Source organism: Hemitrygon akajei, chromosome 21 (genome assembly GCF_048418815.1).
Source record: "Hemitrygon akajei chromosome 21, sHemAka1.3, whole genome shotgun sequence".
NCBI classification, from domain to species: Eukaryota; Metazoa; Chordata; class Chondrichthyes; order Myliobatiformes; family Dasyatidae; genus Hemitrygon; species Hemitrygon akajei.
Window position 1 is genome coordinate 57,637,018 of NC_133144.1, and position 21,647 is coordinate 57,658,664.

The 21,647-nt window shown below is 44.2% G+C and overlaps 1 protein-coding gene across 1 annotated transcript in view; it reads left to right on the top strand.

Moving 5' to 3' along the window:
• Positions 1–21,647, top strand: part of LOC140714331 (dual oxidase 1-like) — a 130,866-nt gene that overhangs the window by 33,644 nt on the left and 75,575 nt on the right. Inside the window, exons 13-16 of the mRNA XM_073025494.1 lie at positions 239–411; positions 9,774–9,892; positions 17,635–17,772; positions 19,438–19,557. Coding sequence (XP_072881595.1) covers positions 239–411; positions 9,774–9,892; positions 17,635–17,772; positions 19,438–19,557 — 550 coding nt within the window. The remainder of the gene's footprint in view (positions 1–238; positions 412–9,773; positions 9,893–17,634; positions 17,773–19,437; positions 19,558–21,647) is intronic.

Below are 21,647 nucleotides of genomic sequence, written 5' to 3' on the forward strand. Positions count from 1 at the left end.
AAAATGGTCAAGTTTAAAATCCCCTGCACTCTCCCTGATTGCATCCATCTGGTCTTCAAGTAATTTAAATTTTCCTTGACCTTTCCAATGGCTAAAGCTCAGTCATTACATCCCACTCCAAACCCACACCCCCACCCCATCCACTTTCTAAATTAATTAGGACATCATGTTCTGTAGATCCTTTGTTGGCTCTATTCTCTGGCAATCTGAGTGAGCTTCACTTGCTGTTGTGTTACAGATCTTTACTAAATTGGCTGAAGAATATGGAAACGACATATCCAAGCTAGAGTTATGGCCTGGAGGACTTTTGGAGAGGAGTGGGGAGAAGGAGCTCTTCACTAAAATAGTGATTGAGCAGTTCCAGCGCATACGGGATGGAGACAGATACTGGTTTGAGAATCTTCAGAACGGGTATGAGTTCATTGTTGGACTTACTTTTCTTGAATATGACCAATTGGCTTGCTCATTGAGTTGCGTATTGCTTGGCCAGGAATTCTCATTGGCAACATAAACTGGAATTGGTAATGCCCTCAAGATGTTGGAGGATCTCTACAGGTTAGGCAGCATCTATGGAGAGGAATAAGGAGTCAATGTAATGGACCAAGTCCTATCAGTTTATTATTATGATATGCGCTGAGATACAGTGAAAACTTTGTTTTACATACTTTTCATTACACAGTGCATCAGAATCAGGTTTAATATCATTGACCCATATCGTGAAATATGTTGTCTTTGTGGCAGCAAAACAATACAGTCGATAATAATAGAGAAAAATGTGTGAATTACAGTAAGTATATATATATTAAATTAAATAAGTAGTGCAAAAGTAGAAATTTAAAAAGTAGCTACGTAGATAGAGTTCATGGGTTGAATAGCCATTCAGAAATCGGATGGCAGTTGGGAAGAAGCTGTTCCTGAATTACTGAGTGTGTGTCTTCAGGCTCCTGTACCTCCTTCCTGATGGTAACAATGAGAACAAGGAATGACCTGGGTGACGGAGGTCCTTAATGATGGATGCCACCTTTTTGAGGCATTGCTCCTGCCCATGGTGGAGCTGACTAAGTTTAGAACTCTCTAAAGTTTACTTCAATCCTGCTCAGTGGCAACCCCCCCCCCCCCCCCCACAAAACCAGACGGTGACACAGCCAGTCTGAATGCTCTCCATGGTACATCTGTGGAAATTTGTGAGTGCATATGATGATATACCAAATTTCCTCAAGCTCCTAATGAAAAATAGCCGCAGTCATGTTTCTTTGTAGATGCACTGATATGTCATGTGCAGAATAGATCCTCAGAGATACTGACACCCAGGAACTTGAAATTGCTCACTCTTTTCACTTCTGATCCCATGATGATGACTGGTGTATATTCCATCATCTTACCCTTTCCGAAGTCCACAATCAGCTCTTTGGTCTTACTGACATTGAGTGCAAGGTTGTTGCTGTAACACCTCTCAACTGGCTGATATAACTCACTCCTGTATGCCCTCTTGTCACCATCTGAAACTCTGGCAATAATAGTTGTATCATCAGCAAAATTATAGATGGCATTTGAGCTGTGCCTAGCCACACAGTCATGTGTATATAGACAGTAGAACAGTGGGCTAAGCGCAAATCCTCAAAGTGTGCCAGTCTTGATTGTCAGCAAGGTGGAGGTGTTATTTCTGATCCGCGGAGATGTGGTCTTCCGATTAGGAAGTCAAGGATCCAGTTGCAGAAGGAGGTATGTAGGCCCAGGTTCTGGAACTTTCTGATCAGAACTGTAGGAATGATTGTGTTAAACACTGAGCTGTCGTCAATAAACAGGAACTTGGAAGAAGTTCTCAGGGAAATATACGGCAGAGATGTGGCAAATGTTCAGGGGATATTTGCATGGAGTTCTGCATAGATAATTTCCAATGAGACAGGGAAAGGAAGGTAGGGTACAGGAACCGTGGTGTACAAGGGCTGTGGTAAATTTAGTCAAGAAGAAAAGAAGAGCTTATGAAAGGTCCAAAGAACTAAGTAATGATAGAGATCCAGAACATTATAAGGCTAGCAGGAAGGACCTTAAGAAGGAAATTAGGAGACCCAGAGGGGCCATGAGAAGGCCTTGGCAGACAGGATTCAGGAAAACCCCAAGGTATTCTACAAGTATGTGAAGAGCAAGAGGATAAGACATGAGTGAATAGAACTAATCAAGTGTGACAGTGGAAAAGTTTGTATGGAACTGGAGGAGATAGCAGAGGGACTCAGTGAATACTTTGCTTCAGTATTCACTATGGAAAAGGATCTTGGTGTTTGTAGGGATGATTTACAGCAGACTGAAAAGCTTGAGCATGTATATATTAAGCAAGAGGATGTGCTGGAGCTTTTGGAAAGCATCAAGTTGGATAAGTCACTGGGATCGGATGAGGTGTACCCCAAGCAACAGTGGGAGGTGAGGGAGGAGATTGCTGAGCCTCTGGCGATGATTTTCGCTTCTTTGGGAATGGGAGAGGTTCCGTAGGATTGGAGGGTTGTGGATGTTGTTCCCTTATTCAAGAAAGGGAGTAGAGATAGCCCAAGAAATTATAGCCCAGTGAGTCTTACTTTAATGGTTGGTAAGTTGATGGAGAATCCTGAGAGGCAGGATTTATGAACACTTGGAGAGGCATAATATGATTAGGAATAGTCAGCATGGCTTTGTGAAAGGTAGGTCGTGACTTATGAGCCTGATTGAATTTTTTTGAGGATGCAACTAAACACATTGATGAAGGTAGAGCAGTAGGTGTAGTGTATATGGATTTCGGCAAGGCATTTAACAAGGTACCCCATCCAAGGCTTATTGAGAAAGTAAGGAGCCATGGGATCCCAGGAGACATTGCTTTGTGGATCCAGAATTGGCTTGCTCACAGAAGGCAGAGTGGTTGTAGATGGGTCATATTCTGCATGGAGGTTGGTCACCAGTGGAGTGCCTCAGGGATCTGTTCTGGGACTCTTACTCATCGTGATTTTTATAAATGGCCTGGATGAGGAAGTGGAGGGATCCAAAACTGGGCTGAGAGGTGGCAGATGGAGTTCAACCCAGATAAGTGTGAGGTGGTTTATTTTGGTAGGTCAAATATGATGGAAGAATATAGTATTAATGGTAAGACTCTTGGCAGTGTGGAGGATCAGAGGGATCTTGGGGTCCGAGTCCATAGGACGCTCAAAGCAGCTGCGCAGGTTGACTCTGTGGTTAAGAAAGCATACAGTGTATTGGCCTTCATCAATCATGGGATTGAGCTTAGGAGTCGAAAGGTAATGTTGCTGCTATATATGACCCTGGTCAGACCCCACTTGGAGTACTGTGCTCAGTTCTGGTCACCTCACTACAGGAAGAACATGGAAACCATAGAAAGGGTGCAGAGGAGATTTACAAGGATGTTGCCTGGATTGAGGAGCATGCTTTATGAAAATAGGTTGAGTGAACTCGGCCTTTTTCCTTGGAGCAACAGAGGATGAGAGGCGACCTGATAGAGATGTATAAGATGATGAGAGGCATTGACCATGTGAATAGTCAGAGGCTTTTTCCCCAGGGCTGAAATGGCTAGCATGAGAGGGCACAGTTTTAAGGTGCTTGGAAGTATGTACAGAGGAGATGTCAGGGGTAAGTTTTTTACGCAGAGTAGTGAGTGTGTGGAATGGGCTGCCAGCGGCAGTAGTGGAAGCGGAAACGATAGGGTCTTTTAAGAGACTCATAAGAACATAAGAAATAGGAGCAGGAGTAGGACATCTGACCCATCGAGCCTGCTCCGCCATTCAATAAGATCATGGCTGATCTGTCCGTAAACTCAGCTCCATCTACCTGCCTTTTCCCCATAACCCTTAATTCCCTTACTATGTAAAAACCTATCTAACTATTTCTTAAATATATTTAGTGAGGAAGCCTCAACTGCTTCCTTGGGCAGAGAATTCCACATATTCATGACCCTCTGGGAAAAACAGTTTCACCTCCTCTCCATCCTAAATCTTCTCCCCTGAATCTTGAGGCAATATCCCCTAGTTCTAGTCTCACATACCAATGGAAACAACTTTCCTACTTCTATCTTGTCTATCCCTTTCAGGTACATGGAGTTTAGAATAATAGAGGGCTATGGGTTACCCTAGGTAGTTCTAAGGTAAGGACATGTTCAGCACAGCTTTGTGGGCCGAAGGACCTGTATTGTGCTGTAGGTTTTCTATGTTTCTAAAACAGAATGTGGAATATTGTCTCACAGCTGCAGAGAAAGTGCAGTGCAGCAATATAATAAAGTAGATTGTGGAGTCAAGAGTCCATCTTATTGTATAGGGAACCAATCAATGGTCTAATAGTAGCAGGGTACAGCCATCCTTGGGTCTGGTTATATGTGCCGGCAGGATTTCTTTCGCCTGCCCAATGGGAGAGGGGTAAGAGAGAGTGTCTGGGGTGGGTGGAGTCTTTGATTATGTTGGCTGCTTTACTGAGGCCTTTCTGTAACACCCACTGGGGCATTAAGTGAACTTCAGGTGGAGCAGACAGGTGGAGACCTGTTCTGTGTTCAGTATCATGATTTGTGATCCCAATAACATTCTGCTCTATCCTTTAATATTTTAGTTCATAAAACTGTCAATTTCAGATTTACAATCAGCAACTGAATGTGCAGAGAAGAACTCTGTATTTCTGAAGCACTAGAATAGACTTTTTTTTGTTCGAATTGTATTCTTGTATATATTGCATCTAGTTTGAGAGAACATCCATGGAGAACTGTGTAAATCCCGGAGGACTGTCCTGGAATTGGAGGGCAGTGCATGTGTGCGGTTGGGTGGCCAGGGGGAGTAACTGGGCTTGATTTGTTGTTGTCGTTTTGTTGCTGGTGTTCTGCCAGCCACTGTGGGCGTGCTATGCCAATGCCAGAATGTGCAGCTGCATGCAATTACTTGGGTTGTTTTAGTTGCTAATTCAAACAGATCTGCCAACACAGATGCCTTGTGCAGGAAGGCACAGAGTCGACTGTACTTCCTAAGAAGGTTGGCGTCATTCAATGTCTGTAGTGAGATGCTGAAGATGTTCTATAGGTCAGTTGTGGAGAGCGCCCTCTTCTTTGTGGTGGCGTGTTGGGGAGGAAGCATTAAGAAGAGGGACGCCTCACGTCTTAATAAGCTGGTAAGGAAGGCGGGCTCTGTCGTGGGCAAAGTACTGGAGAGTTTAACATCGGTAGCTGAGCGAAGGGCGCTGAGTAGGCTACGGTCAATTATGGATAACTCTGAACATCCTCTACATAGCACCATCCAGAGACAGAGAAGCAGTTTCAGCGACAGGTTACTATCGATGCAATGCTCCTCAGACAGGATGAAGAGGTCAATACTCCCCAATGCCATTAGGCTTTACAATTCTACCGCCAGGACTTAAGAACTTTTTAAAAGCTATTATTAATGCTTTTTGAGATAGTGATTTAGATGCATATCATATTTTTTTTTACTGAGTTAAGTATTGTATGTAAGTAGTTTTGCTACAACAAGTGTATGGGACATTGGAAAAAAAAGTTGAATTTCCCCATGGGGATGAATAAAGTATCTATCTATCTACATTTCACTGTATGTTTTGAAGTACATGTGATAAATAAATGTATCTGAATCTAATTTCTGTTAAATTCCTGTTTTACATATTATTGTTGTTTATCTGTCTGTGATGCCATCCCAGGTGAGTTTTTCATTGCTCCTGCATGTACTGTTATTTATGCAGATGACAATAAACCTGACTTTGAGTTTGACTTTGACTTTGATGCAGGATCCCAACCTGTAACATTGACAATTCCTTTTCCCCGCAGATGCTACCTGAGTCTCTCCAGCAATTTGATTTTCTCCTTGTTTCATTGGAATTTTTTAATTTCATTCCAGAAAGCACCTGATCCTTTTTTTCATTCACAGGCCCCTCAGTCCTCTATCAGTGAAAATAATGTAGCTCTCTCCACTCACTCGCTTCCGTTTTGGTTGCACTAACCAAATTATCCCTTCAGATAGTGCCAGACAAGGGCAGCTTGTTGATGGAATAGGTGGAAAAGTATGATGTATCTCTCTCACACACACACACACACACACACACGCGCACGCACGCGCACGCACGCACGCAAGCACACACACACACACACACACACACGTGCTCAGCAGGTCAGGCAGTATCTATGAAGGAGAATAGATAGTCGATGTCTTGGTGTGTTATCCTTCATCAGGACTAGAAAGGAAGAGGGCAGAGGAGCAAAACATTGATTTTCAGCATCTGCAAACCCTCGTGTGTCCCCTTGAAGCAGAAGAAGGCCTCAGCCCATCCTGCCCATTGCCAGTTGAAAAATCACTGCTAAGTCAGATGCCGGTTCTAGTACTGTGGCTGTAACCCTGTCAGTCACAAGTCCTTCCGTACATTCTATTTAAATATGGGTGTGGGTCCTGGTTACATACTGTATTCCTCTCCGGCTGAGGTGAGTTATGCAGGGGAAATGAGCCTTGAAATTTAGAAATATCAGCGCCTGCTTCTGAGGACTCTGATAGCCAAGGTGCACTGTGGGTCTCAGGTATAGCTCCTTCAGAGCAGGCAGGCAATGTCCTAACAGCAGGTTCCTGGACATTTACACACAGTAGTTCAATTCCTGAACACAAGTGTAAAGCTGAGTGAAATGCAGCACCGAAAAAAACACACAAAAGATAAAGAACACAATAGTGCTAAGTTAAAAAAACACAATAAATATAAATACGTAAGTTAGCTTACATGAATAGATTGATTGTATGTCCATAAAGTGATGCTAGGCTGTACATTTGGTGACTGAAAGAAAATAATAAATTGGTGGTGGGTTCGTAGGTGGAGGTGTTGATCAGCCTTACTACTTGGGGAAAGTAACTGTTTTTGAGTCCGGTGGTTCTGATGAGGATGCTACCAAGCCTCCTCCCTGATGGGAGTGGGACAAACAGTCCCATGAGCAGGGTGGGTGGGATCCTTCATGATGTTACTGGCCCTCTACTGGCACCTTTCCATATATATTTCCTTGATGGTGATTAGGCTGGTGCCAGTAAAGCATTTACTACCCATTGTAGAGTTTTCCTGTGCACCGCCGTGCAACTTTCGTACCGTGCAATGTTGCAACTTGTTAAGGATGCTCTCTACTGTGCAGCTATAGAATGATGTGACTATGAATGTGCAAAGCCCAGCTCTCCTCGGCTTTCTTGACTACGTGCAGTGTGTTCTGGGATCATGAGAGGTTGTGCAAGGTTTATACTCCTAGGAGAGTGAAACTGCTCACGGTTCCGTCAGCCTTGTTGATATTAAGGAAGAGGTTATTTTCCTGGCACCAGGCCTCAAGCTCTTCCACATCCTCTCTGTAGGCTGTCTTGTTGCTGGCGATGAGCCCCACTGCTGTCTTGTCGTCTGCATATTTGATAGTGTGATTGTCCAGATGTTTGGCCACACAGTTATGTGTGATCAGAGAGTACAGCAACGAGCTCAGCGCACAACCCTGCTGGTCATCCATGGAGAGAATGATGGGGAAGGAAGAGCAGTTGAGCATCCTATCCGACGACTGTTTGTTAGGAAGTCCAACACCCAGATGCACAGTGGATTATTTAGACCAAGGAGTAGGAGTTTGTTCACTTAAGGTTTGTGGGACAATGGCGTTGAGTGCTGAACCGAAATCCAGATACAGCATTCTGACATAAGCGTCTTTGTTTTCTGGGTGTGTCAGGGCCAGGTACACAGCAGATACGATGGTATCTGTCGTAGAGCAGTTTTGTTGGTAAGCTGCTGAGAGTCGAATGTGGCATGAATGTGGAGCTTAGTTAGACTTTGACCACTGAAAGTACACTGAAGGTAAGCCCATGTACTTTAAAAAGCTTTTTGGCAGCTTTACAGGAATTGTAAGGGATGCTTAAGAGGCACAGGAGAGGAGAACCTGGACAGAATCCACTTTATGTGTAAAGGTGCCTGTCTGATCTCCTTCGTTACCCAGGTGATACCAGTCAGCTATTGACGACTCTTCTTGCTAACTCACCCTCGACCGATTCCCTCCTGCACCATGGTTTCAGCAAATCATTAATTTGTTGCCTGTTGCCTGCAGAGCTGAAAGCTTGTGTTTTTATTTGTTCTTTAGCCACGGTCTTTGTGTATGTTCACAGGCCAGATCGATGTCTCATAATTGACCAGATCATATAGATTGGCCAATATTTACCCTGCCTGCCAGCGAGTCCCACCGATCGCTGCTAATTGGCTGCAAGTACTGTTTTAACCATTTAGTAATATAAGTAACCATGCATCACAATAGTGGTGTGCAGAAGAGCATCTCCAATTGCACAACACGCTGAACCCTGTATCCAATACCTTCAGCCCTCCCTAACCCTATGATCTCTCCCATAATTAGTCAGAATGGGATGCCTGTAGGAATCAAGAGTTTAATGTTTTTAAATCAATCCCCAATGATAATGAATTAAGAAATGACAGTGCTTGTACAGATGTCTAAGTCACTTGGTTCACAGTGGGGTAACAATGTTTGTCTGAAGATCTACCTCTAGGGAATTCTCTTGTGCACAGCCCGAGGGTACTTTGTGCTACAGAAATGATCTTCCATATATTAATGATGAGGATGTGACTGTATGATTAATAAGGCTGCAAATGACATGAATATACAAGGCATTGTTGGCTGTGGTACTAAGTCATTGGGTATATTTAAAGCAGAAGTTGATAGGTTCTTGATTAGTAAGGGCACAAAGGTGATGGGAAGAAGGCAGAAGAATGGAGTTGCGACGGACAATAAATCTGCCATGATAGAGTGGTGCGGAAGACCCAATGGGCCCAGCAGCCTAACTCTGCTGGTACGTCTTATGGTCTTACACCCAGTGGCCGCTTTATTTATTACCTCCTGTATCTAATGAAGTGGTCACAGAGTGTGTGTCCATTGCTCTTTGCTGCTCTGGCTCATCCATTCGAGGTTCGACATGTTGTGCATTCAGAAATGCCTTCTGCACCCCATTGTTGTAACGTGTGGTTATTTGAGTTACTGTCACCTTCCTGTCAGCTTGAACCAGTCTGGCCATTCTCTTCTGACCTCTCTTATTAACAGGACATTTTTCCCCACAGAACTGGGGCTCACTGAATTCTTTTTTGTTTATTAAATCTTTCTCTATAAACTCTAGAGGCTGTTGTATATGCAAATCCCAGGAGATTGGCAGGTCCTGAGATCCTCAAACCACCCCATCTGGCACTAACAATCATTCCATGGTCAAAATCACTTAGATCATATTTCTTCCGCATTCTAATATTTGGTCTAAACAACAAATGAACCACTCGACCATATCTGCATGTTTTTGTGTATTGATTTGTTGCCATGTGTTTGGCTGATTAGATATTTGCATTAATGAGCTGAAGTACAGGTGTACCTAATAAAGTGGCCACTGAGTGTCTGATCTAAAATTGATGGCATGGTGGATCGCATGATAGATTATCGAATGCTACAGTTACTTGTAGATCAGTTAGAAAGTTGGGCAGAGTGTGGGCAGATTGAAGGGTAGAATTTAATCTCAACAAATATGAAGTGAAATATATTGGAAATTTAAATAAAGGCAAGAGGCAAATTGTGGGTCACCAAAGAACGCTGCTTTGCTTTTGACTAAGGATTTGTGGAACATAGTGTATTTTCTTCATTTTCTGTGCCAGGAAATGGGATTGGCTAGATTCCTCAACAATAATCCAGTAAGTATCAGAAAGCCAATGTGTCTGCCTTTATGCCAAAGCTCTCTTTCTGAAACCTTTTCTGATTTTTGCATTTGATTTAGATTATTCACAGTTGAAGAAGTCAATAAAATTCAGAATACTACATTTTTTGATGTCCTGGTGAATGCCTTAAACACTAATGAAAATGAAATTCAGAAGGATGTCTTTGTCTTCAAAGCTGGTAAGTGATTATGGTAAAGAACCTGGGTCAAAGACCTTCGATTGTGGGTTAAACTTAGAACACTACAGCACAGTACAGGCTCTTCAGCCAACTATGTTGTGCCAACCTTTTACCCTACTCTAAGATCAATCTAACCCTTCTCTTCCACATAACCCTCCTTGTTTCTATCATCCATGTGCCTAACTAAGAGTTTCTTAAATATCCCTAATGTATCGATCTCTAACACCACAACACATACCATGGTTCCACAACTCTGTGTGTAAAAATAACTACTACTGATATTTCCCTTATACATCTGTCCAATCAGCTTATAATTAGGCCTCTACCCCTGATATTAGCCATCTCTGCTCTGCAAATGGTCTCTGATTAATCACTCCATCTATGCCTTTTATCATCTTGTACACTTCTTTCCAGTTGCCTCTCATCCTCCTTTGCTCCCATGGGAAAAGCCCTAGCTCACTTCATCTTTCCTCATAAGACATGTTTGTGTGAATCATGGTCTCAATTCAGCAACCCCTTTCCCCAACAAAACCCACCACTTTATCCTGCACAAGTCAATCCTTGAAGCCTACCTCTTCAATCAAGCTTTATTTTGAAATATCATCCGTTTCCTTGTTGCTGGCATTCGTTGCGCCCGTTCCCCATCCCCCTGAAAAGTGAGGGTAAGCTCCCTTCTCAACCTGCTGCAGTCCTTCCGGTGAGACTGCTCCACCGTGATGCTGCTGGGGAGAAAGTTCCGAAAGTTTGAATCCAACGACAGTGAAAGAGGAGGCACGGTAGTGTAGGGGCTAGCATAAAACTCCACTGCACCAGCGATCGGGGTTCGCTTCCGGCTGCTGTCTAAATGGAGTTTGGATGTTCCCCGTGTCCATGTGTGTTTCCTCTGGATGCTCCAGTTTCCTCTCACATTCAGAACCAGGTTTATTATCACTGACTTACTGTATGTCGTTAACTTGTTATCTTGTGCCAGCAGTACAGTGCAATACATAAAATGTACTATAAGTTACAGTAAGAGATGTATATAAAACACAAGTAAGTAATACAAAAAGGCAGCAAAAATAGTTCATCAGCCATTCAGAAATCTGATAGCCGAGGGGAAAGAAGAAGCTATTCCAAAGCGTACAGATTAGTGTTAGCAATTTATGGGCAAACTACGTTGGCACCAGAAATGTGGCGAAACCGGGTACATTCTTAGACTGTGTTGGTTGTTGACACAAACAACACATTGCGATGTATGTGTGACAACCAAAGCTAATCTTTATCTTTTATCTGAGTCACAATGTGTTGCGACTGGCTTTATATTTCAAGCCACGATGCATCGCGACCGGGAAGGGAGCCAGCAGGTGGCGATAGTTCCCCAGTACGGTCACTATCACCGTCCTGGTCCTTGGTGACAGAGGTCCCAGCTTCGGTCAGGAAAACACCAGCATGCCAATGGTGCAGGGGACCTGTGGCTCCACATTTTGACATATGCCTGAGGCGACCTCAGGATGTTTTATTCTAATCTGGCAATTCCAAGCACTGTAGGAATTACTTCTTTTTGGTGACGCGCCAGTCAGAGGTGGAGGTGGGTCTCTACCAAAGGAGGTGTAAGGCTATCCTTCCCTCCGCTAGCCTGCAGGTGACCATCAGGCAAGATGTAGACCTGCTTAGCCCCCAATCAGGATCATGTGAAGCCATTGGAGCCGGGGGTGGATTGTCGTATGAGCAGCTGGTGCATGTTTGAGTTTGAATTTATTTACATCTTTCACCCGTCCCACAACGTGAGGGAGTAAAAATATTTGCGCTATGACTCCGTCGCAAAGTACAGACATGTGAAATTGTTTGTCTCATGGCTTGTAGAAAGAAGCTGTCCCGTGGCTTCTGAATCACAGCAAGCGGGCAGAGGAGTAAGTCGCCGGTTTTTCCAGGAAAAAGTTCAGTTTTTTCCCCCAAACTACTTGGGATAAAAGAGGCACGACTGCGCAGGCGCGTGACCTCAGAGCGCGGAAGATTTAAAAAGAACTCCGCCATATCCAGCGGGCAGCGGAGTGAACGGGGACAGAGTGACAGGGCTGTGGCTCAACGGGAAGAGGCTTCCTGCGACCGTTGAGCCTTACAGTTAAGTGGTAGGTTACAGGTTTATTTATTTAGAGCTAACAGTAGGATTAGAGGTATGCATTTAGGATTAGTGGAGTGCCAGATGTGGGGACCTTGGGAGACTCCCAGCCTCCCCCAGGAATACATCTGCTCAGATGCAATGAGATGAAGCTCCTTAGAGATCGTGTGAGGGATCTGGAGCAACAACTTGATGACCTTCAGCTAATTAGAGAAAGTGAGGAGGTGATCGATTAGTACCTATAGAGAGATAGTGGACAGCACCTCTGTGACAGTCCCCCTCAGAAATCTATATATAGTTTTAGATACTGTTGGAGAGGTTGACCAGACAGAGGAAGACCACAATGAATGGGACTCTGGCACTCTGCCCTGTGCCGAGATCAAGAGAGCAAGGAGAAATGCAGTAGTTATAGGGGATTCCATCGTGAGGGGAACAGACAAGAGATTCTGTGAGCCAGACAAAGATACCCGAATGGTGTGTTGCCTCGCTGGTGCCAGGGTACGAGATATCTCGGATTGGGTCCAGAGTATTCTCAGGAGAGAGGGCAAGCAACCAGAAGTCTTGGTACATGTTGGAACCAATGACATAGACAGAAAAAGAGAGGAGGTCCTGAAGGAAGATTATTGGGAGCTAGGAAGAAAATTGAAAAGCCGGACCTCTAGAATAATAATTTCAGGATTACTGCCTGAGCCACGTGCTAATGATGGTAAGAACAGCAGAATTAAGCAGATGAATGTGTGGCTAAGTAACTGGTGCAGGAGGCAGGGCTTCAAATTCTTAGATCACTGGGATCTATTTTGGGGGAGGCATGACTTATACAGAAACGATGGGTTACACCTGAACTCAAGGGGTACTAATATCCTGGCGGGATTGTTTAATATAGCTGTTAGGGAGGGTTTAAACTGAGTTAGCAAGGGGAAGGAAACCAGGGTGTTAGGGTCGAGGAAGAGGAAAATAGAAATAAGTCAAGGAAGTCCTGCTGTTCAGGAGGATTTAAACTAATGTGGCAGGGGGATGGGAACAAGTGCAGAGAGACAGAGGGGTGTAAAATGAGGGTAGAAGCAAAAAGTAGTAAGGTGAAAAGTAAAAGTGGCAGGCAGGCAAATCCAGGGCAAAAAGCAAAAAGCGCCACTTTTCAACATAATTGTATAAGTGCTAAGAATGTTGTAAAAACAAGCCTGAAGGCTTTGTGTGCCAATGCGAGGAGCATTCGTAACAAGGTGGATGAATTGAATGTGCAGATAGATATTAATGAATATGATATAGTTGGGATCACAGAGACATGGCTCCAGGGTGACCGAGGATGGGAGCTCAACATCCAGGGGTATTCAATATTCAGGAGGGATAGGCAGGAAAGAAAAGGAGGTGGGGTAGCGTTGCTGGTTAAAGAGGAGATTAACACAATAGAAAGGAAGGACATTAGCCTGGAGGATGTGGAATCGATATGGGTAGAGCTGCATAACACTAAGGGGCAGAAGACACTGGTGGGAGTTGTGTACAGGCCTCCTAACAGTAGTAGTGAGGTTGGGGATGGCATTAAACAGGAAATTAGAAATATGTGCAATAAAGGAACAGCAGTTATAATGGGTGACTTCAATCTACATATAGATTGGGTGAACCAAATTGGTAAGGGTGCTGAGGAAGAGGATTTCTTGGAATGTATACGGGATGGTTTTCTGACCCAACATGTTGAGGAACCAACTAGAGAGCAGGCCATTCTAGATTGGGTATTGAGCAACGAGGAAGGGTTAGTTAGCAATCTTGTCATGCGAAGCCCCTTGGGTAAGAGTGACCATAATATGGTGGAATTCTTCATTAAGATGGAGAGTGACATAGTTAATTCAGAAACAAAGGTTCTGAACTTAAAGAAGGGTAACTTTGAAGGTATGAGACGTGAATTAGCCAAGATAGACTGGCAAATGATACTTAAAGGGTTGACGGTGGATATGCAATGGCAAGCATTTAAAGATCGCATGGATGAACTACAACAATTGTTCATTCCAGTTTGGCAAAAGAATAAACTAGGAAAGGTAGTGCACCTGTGGCTGACAAGGGAAATTAGGGGTAGTATCAAGTCCAAAGAAGAAACATACAAATTTGCCAGAAAAAGTGGCACACCTGAGGTCTGGGAGAAATTCAGAGTCCAGCAGAGAAGGACAAAGGGCTTAATTAGGAAAGGGAAACATGATTATGAGAAAAAGCTGGCAGGGAACTTAAAAACTGACAGTAAAAGCTTTTATAGATATGTGAAAAGAAAAAGATTGGTTAAGACAAATGTAGGTCCCTTACAGTCAGAAACAGGTGAATTGATCATAGGGAACAAAGACATGGCAGACCAATTGAATAACTACTTTGGTTCTGTCTTCACTAAGGAGGACATAAATAATCTTCCAGAAATAGTAAGGGACCGAGGGTCTAGTGAGATGGAGGAACTGAGGGAAATACATGTTAGTAGGGAAGTGGTGTTAGGTAAATTGAAGGGATTAAAGGCAGATAAATCCCCAGGGCCAGATAGTCTGCATCCCAGAGTGCTTAAGGAAGTAGCCCAAGAAATAATGGATGCATTTGTGATAATTTTTCAAAACTTAGATTCTGGATTAGTTCCTGAGGATTGGAGGGTGGCTAATGTAAACCCACTTTTTAAAAAAGGAGGGAGAGAGAAACCGGGGAATTATAGACTGGTTAGCCTGACATCGGTGGCGGGGAAAATGCTAGAGTCAGTTATCAAAGATGTGATAACAGCACATTTGGAAAGCGGTGAAATCATTGGACAAAGTCAGCATGGATTTGTGAAAAGAAAATCATGTCTGAAGAATCTTATAGAATTTTTTGAGGATGTAACTAGTAGAGTGGATAGGGGAGAACCAGTGGATGTGGTATATTTGGATTTTCAAAAGGCTTTTGACAAGGTCCCACACAGGAGATTAGTGTGCAAACTTAAGGCACACGGTATTGGGGGTATGGTATTGATGTGGATAGAGAATTGGTTGGCAGACAGGAAGCAAAGAGTGGGAATAAATGGGACCTTTTCAGAATGGCAGGCAGTGACTAGTGGGGTACCGCAAGGCTCAGTGCTGGGACCCCAGTTGTTTACAATATATATTAATGATTTAGACGAGGGAATTAAATGCAGCATATCCAAGTTTGCAGATGACACGAAGCTGGGCGGCAGTGTTAGCTGTGAGGAGGATGCTAAGAGGATGTAGGGTGATTTGGATAGGTTAGGTGAATGGGCAAATTCATGGCAGATGTAATTTAATGTGGATAAATGTGAGGTTATCCACTTCGGTGGCAAGAACAGGAAAACAGAATGGTGGCCGATTAGGAAAAGGGGAGGTGCAACGAGACCTGGGTGTCATTGTACACCAGTCATTGAAAGTGGGCATGCAGGTACAACAGACGGTGAAAAAGGCAAATGGTATGTTGGCATTCATAGCAAGAGGATTCGAGTACAGGAGCAAGGAGGTTCTACTGCAGTTGTACAAGGACTTGGTGAGACCACACCTGGAGTATTGTGTGCAGTTTTGGTCCCCTAATCTGAGGAAAGACATTCTTGCCATAGAGGGAGTACAAAGAAGGTTCACCAGATTGATTTCTGGGATGGCAGGACTTTCATATGAAGAAAGACTGGATCGACTAGGCTTATACTCGCTGGAATTTAGAAGATTGAGGGGGGATCTTATTGAAACGTATAAAATTCTAAAGGGATTGGACAGGCTAGATGCAGGAAGATTGTTCCCGATGTTGGGGAAGTCCAGAACAAGGGGTCACAGTTTAAGGATAAAGGGGAAGCCTTTTAGGACTGAGATGAGGAGAAACTTCTTCACACAGAGAGTGGTGAATCTGTGGAATTCTCTGCCACAGGAAACAGTTCAGGCCAGTTCATTGGCTATATTTAAGAGGAAGTTAGATATGGCCCTTGTGGCTAAAGGGATCGGGGGTATGGAGAGAAGGCAGGTACAGGGTTCTGAGTTGGATGATCAGCCATGATCATACTGAATGGTGGTGCAGGCATGAAGGACCAAATGGCCTACTCCTGCACCTATTTTCTATGTTTCTAGCCTGTTGGTCCTGGCTTATATGCTGCGGTACCACTTGCTAGACGGAAGCAACTGAAACAGTTTAGGGTTGGGGTGACTGATGTCCCCGATGATCTTCCAGGCCCTTCTTTATGCACCTGCAGCTATAAATTTCCTCAACAGAGGGAAGTTCACATCCACAGATGTGCTGGGCTGTCCGTACCACTCTCTGCAGTGCCCAGCAATCAAGGTTGGTGCAGTTCCTGTACCAGGCAATGATACAGCCTGTCAGGATGCTCTCAATGATGCCCCTGTAGAAGGTCTTGAGGAATTGGGGGCCCATGCCGAACTTCTTCAGTCACCTGAGGTGGAAGAGATGCTGTTGTGTTTTTTTTGCTACACAGCTGGTGTGTGCAGTACAGGTGAGATCTTCCGAGATGTGTATACCGAGAAACCATCACAAGTCATGGTTATGTGACCACTGATGTCAGGCGGACAATCTCTGAAGAGTATTGATAAAGGCCGGTGTCTCCTGTATTGTGCCTTTACAATACAGGTGACCCCACCCTTTATCAATACTCATCAGGGATTGTCTGCCTGACATCAGTGGTCACATTGAAGAAGGCAATAGCAAACTACTTTGGTCAAAAAATTCACCAAGAACAATCATGGTCATAGACCATGATCATGATCATAGGACAGACAACACGGCAAAAATGAATGAATTAATCATTCAGATGACTGTCAGCTCTTTCTGAACTTTTGTCTGGAGATCTCTCACCAGAGCCAATATGAATTCCTCAACAAATAAAAAAGTTGGAATAATGGAGGCACAAGAGATTCTGCAGATGCTGGAAATCTTCAGCAACACACAAAAGGCTGGAGGAACTTAGCAAGTCTGATAGAATTGTTAGAGGGAAATGAACAGTCAATGGTTCACTGTCTCAGCCTGAAATGCTGACTGTTCATTTCCTTCATAGATGCTGCCCAACCTCTTGAGTTCCTCCAGCATTTTTACATGTGTAAACACAAAGTACACTGCAGATGCTGTGGTCAAATCAACACGTACAAACAAGCTGGAGGAATTCAGCAGGTCGGGCAGCATCCTGGAAACGAACAGTCAACATTTCGGGCTGAAGCCCTTCGTCAGGACAGTACGAAGGTTTTCGGCCCGAAACGTTGACTGCTCGTTTCCATGGATGCTGCCCGACCTGCTGAGTTCCTCCAGCTTGTTTTTACATATGTGTTACATACTTAATGCCAGTTATGCTGCTGCCAGTTGGGGCAGCAATGAAGGTCATCCATCTCTGGCAGTGTTCAGGACTTCTTTCATCATGTCAGTAGCTTCCTCTTGTTTTCACTACGGTCAGTCTTGGAAGTCCTGGTGGGAACTCAGGAATATTGCCACACTCAGCTGTAGGATTTTTCATTGCCGTTTCTGTAATAAGTTTTGTTTGACCAGTCAGAGTTGTTAGCCCTGAGCTGTACACAAATTGTCCCCCACCTTTATAGTCCAGGTGCAGGTGCAGGTAGATCAGTTTGACATACGTGGGCCAAATGGCTTGTTTCTGTGATGTAATACTTCACAACTCAATGACTAGTGCTTGCTTATTGTTTTCCAACAGGGGACCCATGCCAACAGCCAAGCCAGTTGACCGTTAATGACCTGGAGCCTTGCACAGATCCAATCGCTTTAAACTATTTCGAGGGAAGCGCAGCTCCGTTTGGGATTATTATTGTGATACTCTGCTGTTTACCATTGGGTCAGTGAACACCTCTCCTCTTCACACTAAATATATTTTACAGTTCAGCGGTTACTTTTAGGTTGATAGAACCTGCTTAAGATACACAAGTCAAAAAATCCAGAAGTAATTGAAACATGTTCATAGAGTCATATGCATGGAACCAGGCCTGTTGGGCCAACTAGTCCATGCTGACCGAGATGTCCCATTCGCCAGTGTTTGGCCCTTCCTGCCTGTTAATGCCATTGATGTTTAGGGAAGCAGTGTAGGCCCTCCAGCTCTGTCTGTCCATACCATCGGACACAGATAAAGAAGGATTCTTCATTGCTGTTTCCATAACAATTTTATTTGACCAGCCAGGGTTGTTAGCCCTGAGCTGAATCCCCAAACCTGGAGGACTGGTAGACCACCTTTAGTCTGGCTTCTACCCTTTGACCTGTTTGGCATGGTGACCCGACCAAGAGCCAACACGTAATGGCCTGACTCCAGCCAACATAGCTCTCCAGGTCATTGAGGCATGCAAGCCTCCAAACCCTACGACAAGGTTGTGGTCCTCTTGAAGGAGTGTTTGTCCTATGACCTTCTAATCCTTTCCAATCTATGAATCTGTCCAACTGTCTTTTAAATAGTATGGAATGTTATGGTAACATAGTATTTCAAGCAATCACTCTACCATGCCAGCAATCACTGATCAGGGTTTGATTCCAGCCACTGCCCGTAAGGAATTTGTTCTCCCCATGAGAGGTGTTAAGAGTACTGAATGGAATTATATTGAAGCAATATGTGCAGAACAGGAGACAAAATGTGAGGGAACCAGCTGTGGAAGTGAAATATCAATTACTGCTTACAGAGGAGTGCTTCAATTCATTGATTGAGTAAATGTGTAGTTGTTTAAACTTGCAACTAAATGCTAAAATAAGAAGTTATCTATTAATTTTATGCGTGGAAATGGTTGATGATTGAATTGTTTCCTTGTTTTGAGGGGGAACCCTGTACACCATGCATATCCACTCAGTGGCCACTTTATTAGTTACACTTGTACACCTGTTCACTAATGCAACTATCTAATCAGCCAATCATGTGGCACCCCCAGGCATAAATGCATGCAGACGTGGTCAAGAGATTCAGTTGTTGTTCAAGCCAAGCATCAGAATAGGGAAGAAATGTGATCAAACTGACTTTGACCGTGGAATGATTGTTGGTGACAGACAGGTTGGTTGGAGTGTGTCAGATCTGCCAATCCAGGATTTTCACGCTCAACAATCTCCGGAGTTTACAGAGGATGGTAGGAAAAACAAAATAAACATCCAGTGAGTGGCAGTTCTCAGGTGAAAATGCTTTGTTGATGAGAGAGGTCAGAGGAGAATGGCCAGACTGATTAAAGCTGACAAGAAGACAACAGTAACTCAAATAACCACATGTTACAACAGTAGTTTGCAGAAGAGCATCTCTGAATGCACAACCCGTCAAACCTTGAAGTGGATGGGCCACAGCAACTGAATATCACAAACATACACTCAGTGGCCTCAGGAGGTTCCTAATAAAGTGGCCACTGAGTGTATTTTTTAAGTACATGACACACAACTAGCCTTGTGAAATGGGGAAGAATTCAGTGTCAGACTGTTTATTTGTCAAGGAATTGTTCAAAGATTTATAAAGACAGGCAAATCATGCTTTATTTTCCAGTGTGCTTGGTGCCTGCTTATGCAGTGGCTTTGTACCGTAAAACACAGTTCAAGAAACTACAGAAGAAGAACAGGCAGGAATCGGTAAGGAAGAAGACTGAACCTGGTGCAGGATTCAGAGGTAATCCAATCCTTGTTTTTACAGGAGAAGAGTACTTTGATATCCAAAGATTGTGGTTAAAGGAGCTGTGTGCTTTCGCTCCCCTGACCTTCTTATCAAGTCAATGTCAAGCCCAGACGGTTGTGGTCCCATGAACTGTCTGGGCTTACTTTAAGTACAAATTTTTGAATAGATGTTAGACAATCTCAACCAGACTGAACAGGGCATGAGGAAAATAAGATCAAGTCAAGTCAAGTCGCTTTTATTGTCATTTCAACCATAACCGCTGGTACAGTACACAGTAAAAACGAAACAACGTTCCTCCAGGACCATGGTGCTACATGAAACAACACAAAACTACATTAGACTTCAGACCTACACGGGACTACATAAAGTGCTCAAAACAGTGCAAGACAGTATAATAATTAATAAACAAGACAATAGGCACAGTAAAGGGCAAATTACAATATAATAATAAATGATGTAAATGTAAACAATGGCAACACAAGTGAATCTGCAGATGCTGGAAATAAATAAAAACACAAAATGCTGGCAGAACTCAGCAGGCCAGACAGCATCTATGGGAGGAGGTAGTGAAAACATTTCGGGCCGAAACCCTTCATCAGGAGTGAAGTAACATGGGATGGTCGAGGGGGGATAAGAAGTGGGGGGAGGGATAAAGTAGAGAGCTAGGAAGTGATCGGCTGGAGGGAAATGGGAAATTCCCCCCCCCCATCCCTCCCCACAGACCTCCCTCCGGGCACTCATCCCTGCAAACGGAAGAAGTGCTACACCTGCCCCCACACTTCTTCTCTCACCACCATCCCAGGCCCCAGACAGTCCTTTCAGGTGAGGCACCACTTCACCTGCAAGTCAGCTGGGGTGATATACTGTATCCGGTGCTCCTGATGTGGCCATTTATACATTGGGGAGACCCGCCGCAGACTGGGAGACCGTTTCGCCGAACACCGGCGCTCAGTCCTCCAGCAGTGGCGGGATCTCCCTGTGGCCACACACTTCAATTCCACAGACCACTCCCACTCCGACATGTCTGTCCACGGCCTCCTCTACCGACAAGATGAGGCCACACGCAAGTCGATGGAGCAATACCTTATCTCCCGCCTAGGTAGCCTCCTTCCTGCCGGCATGAACATCCAACTCACTGACCTCCGTTGATACCCCTGCCCCCCACCCTTACCCCCATCCCTATCTATTATTTTAGTCTGGTTCTCTCTCTCTCTCTTTTTCCCCCCTCACTATAAGCTCCCCCCAGCCCTACCTTTCTTTCTCTTTTATCTCCCATAATTCTTCACCTTCCCCCTAGCCCATTTCCCTCCAGCCTATCACTTCCCAGCTCTCTACTTTATCCCTCCCCCCACTTCTTATCCCCCCTCGACCACCCCATGTTACTTCACTCCTGATGAAGGGTTTCGGCCCGAAACATTGTCACTACCTCCTCCCATAGATGCTATCTGACCTGCTGAGTTCTGCCAGCATTTTGTGTTTTTATTAAATGTAAACAATGTTTTAGCAGGAATTGAGAAAGAATATGTTGAAATGAAATTCACAAATGCTGCTGGACCTGTTCGATGTACTACAATCCTATTATTGATCTGGCACCTTCCTTTGGAAAAGATAAGAAAGGAAGTAATCAAGGGGAGATGTATATTGAAATGAATTACAAAAGACAGAAACTGGAAACAACACACACACAATGCTGGAGGAACTCAGCAGGTCAGGCAGTATCTATGGATTCTCCTTCAGGGCAGGAAAGATAGAGGGCAGAAGCCAAAGTATAAAGGTGGGGGAAGGGGAAGGAGTACAAGCTGGCAGGTGATAGGTGAGGGGGAAGGTGGGTTGGGAGGAGGAGGAATGTGAGAAGGTGGAAGGTGCTAGGTGTAAAAGGCAAAGGACTGAAGAAGAAGAAGACAGTAGACCATGGAAGAAAGCAAGAGGAATGTGAAGGTAACACACACAAAATGCTGGTGGAACGCAGCAGGCCAGGCAGCATATATAGAGAGAAGCGCTGTCGACGTTTCGGGCCGAAACCCTTCGTCAGGAGGAATGTGAAGGTGATGGGCTGGTCTCATGAGGATGTCCACTCAAGGCCA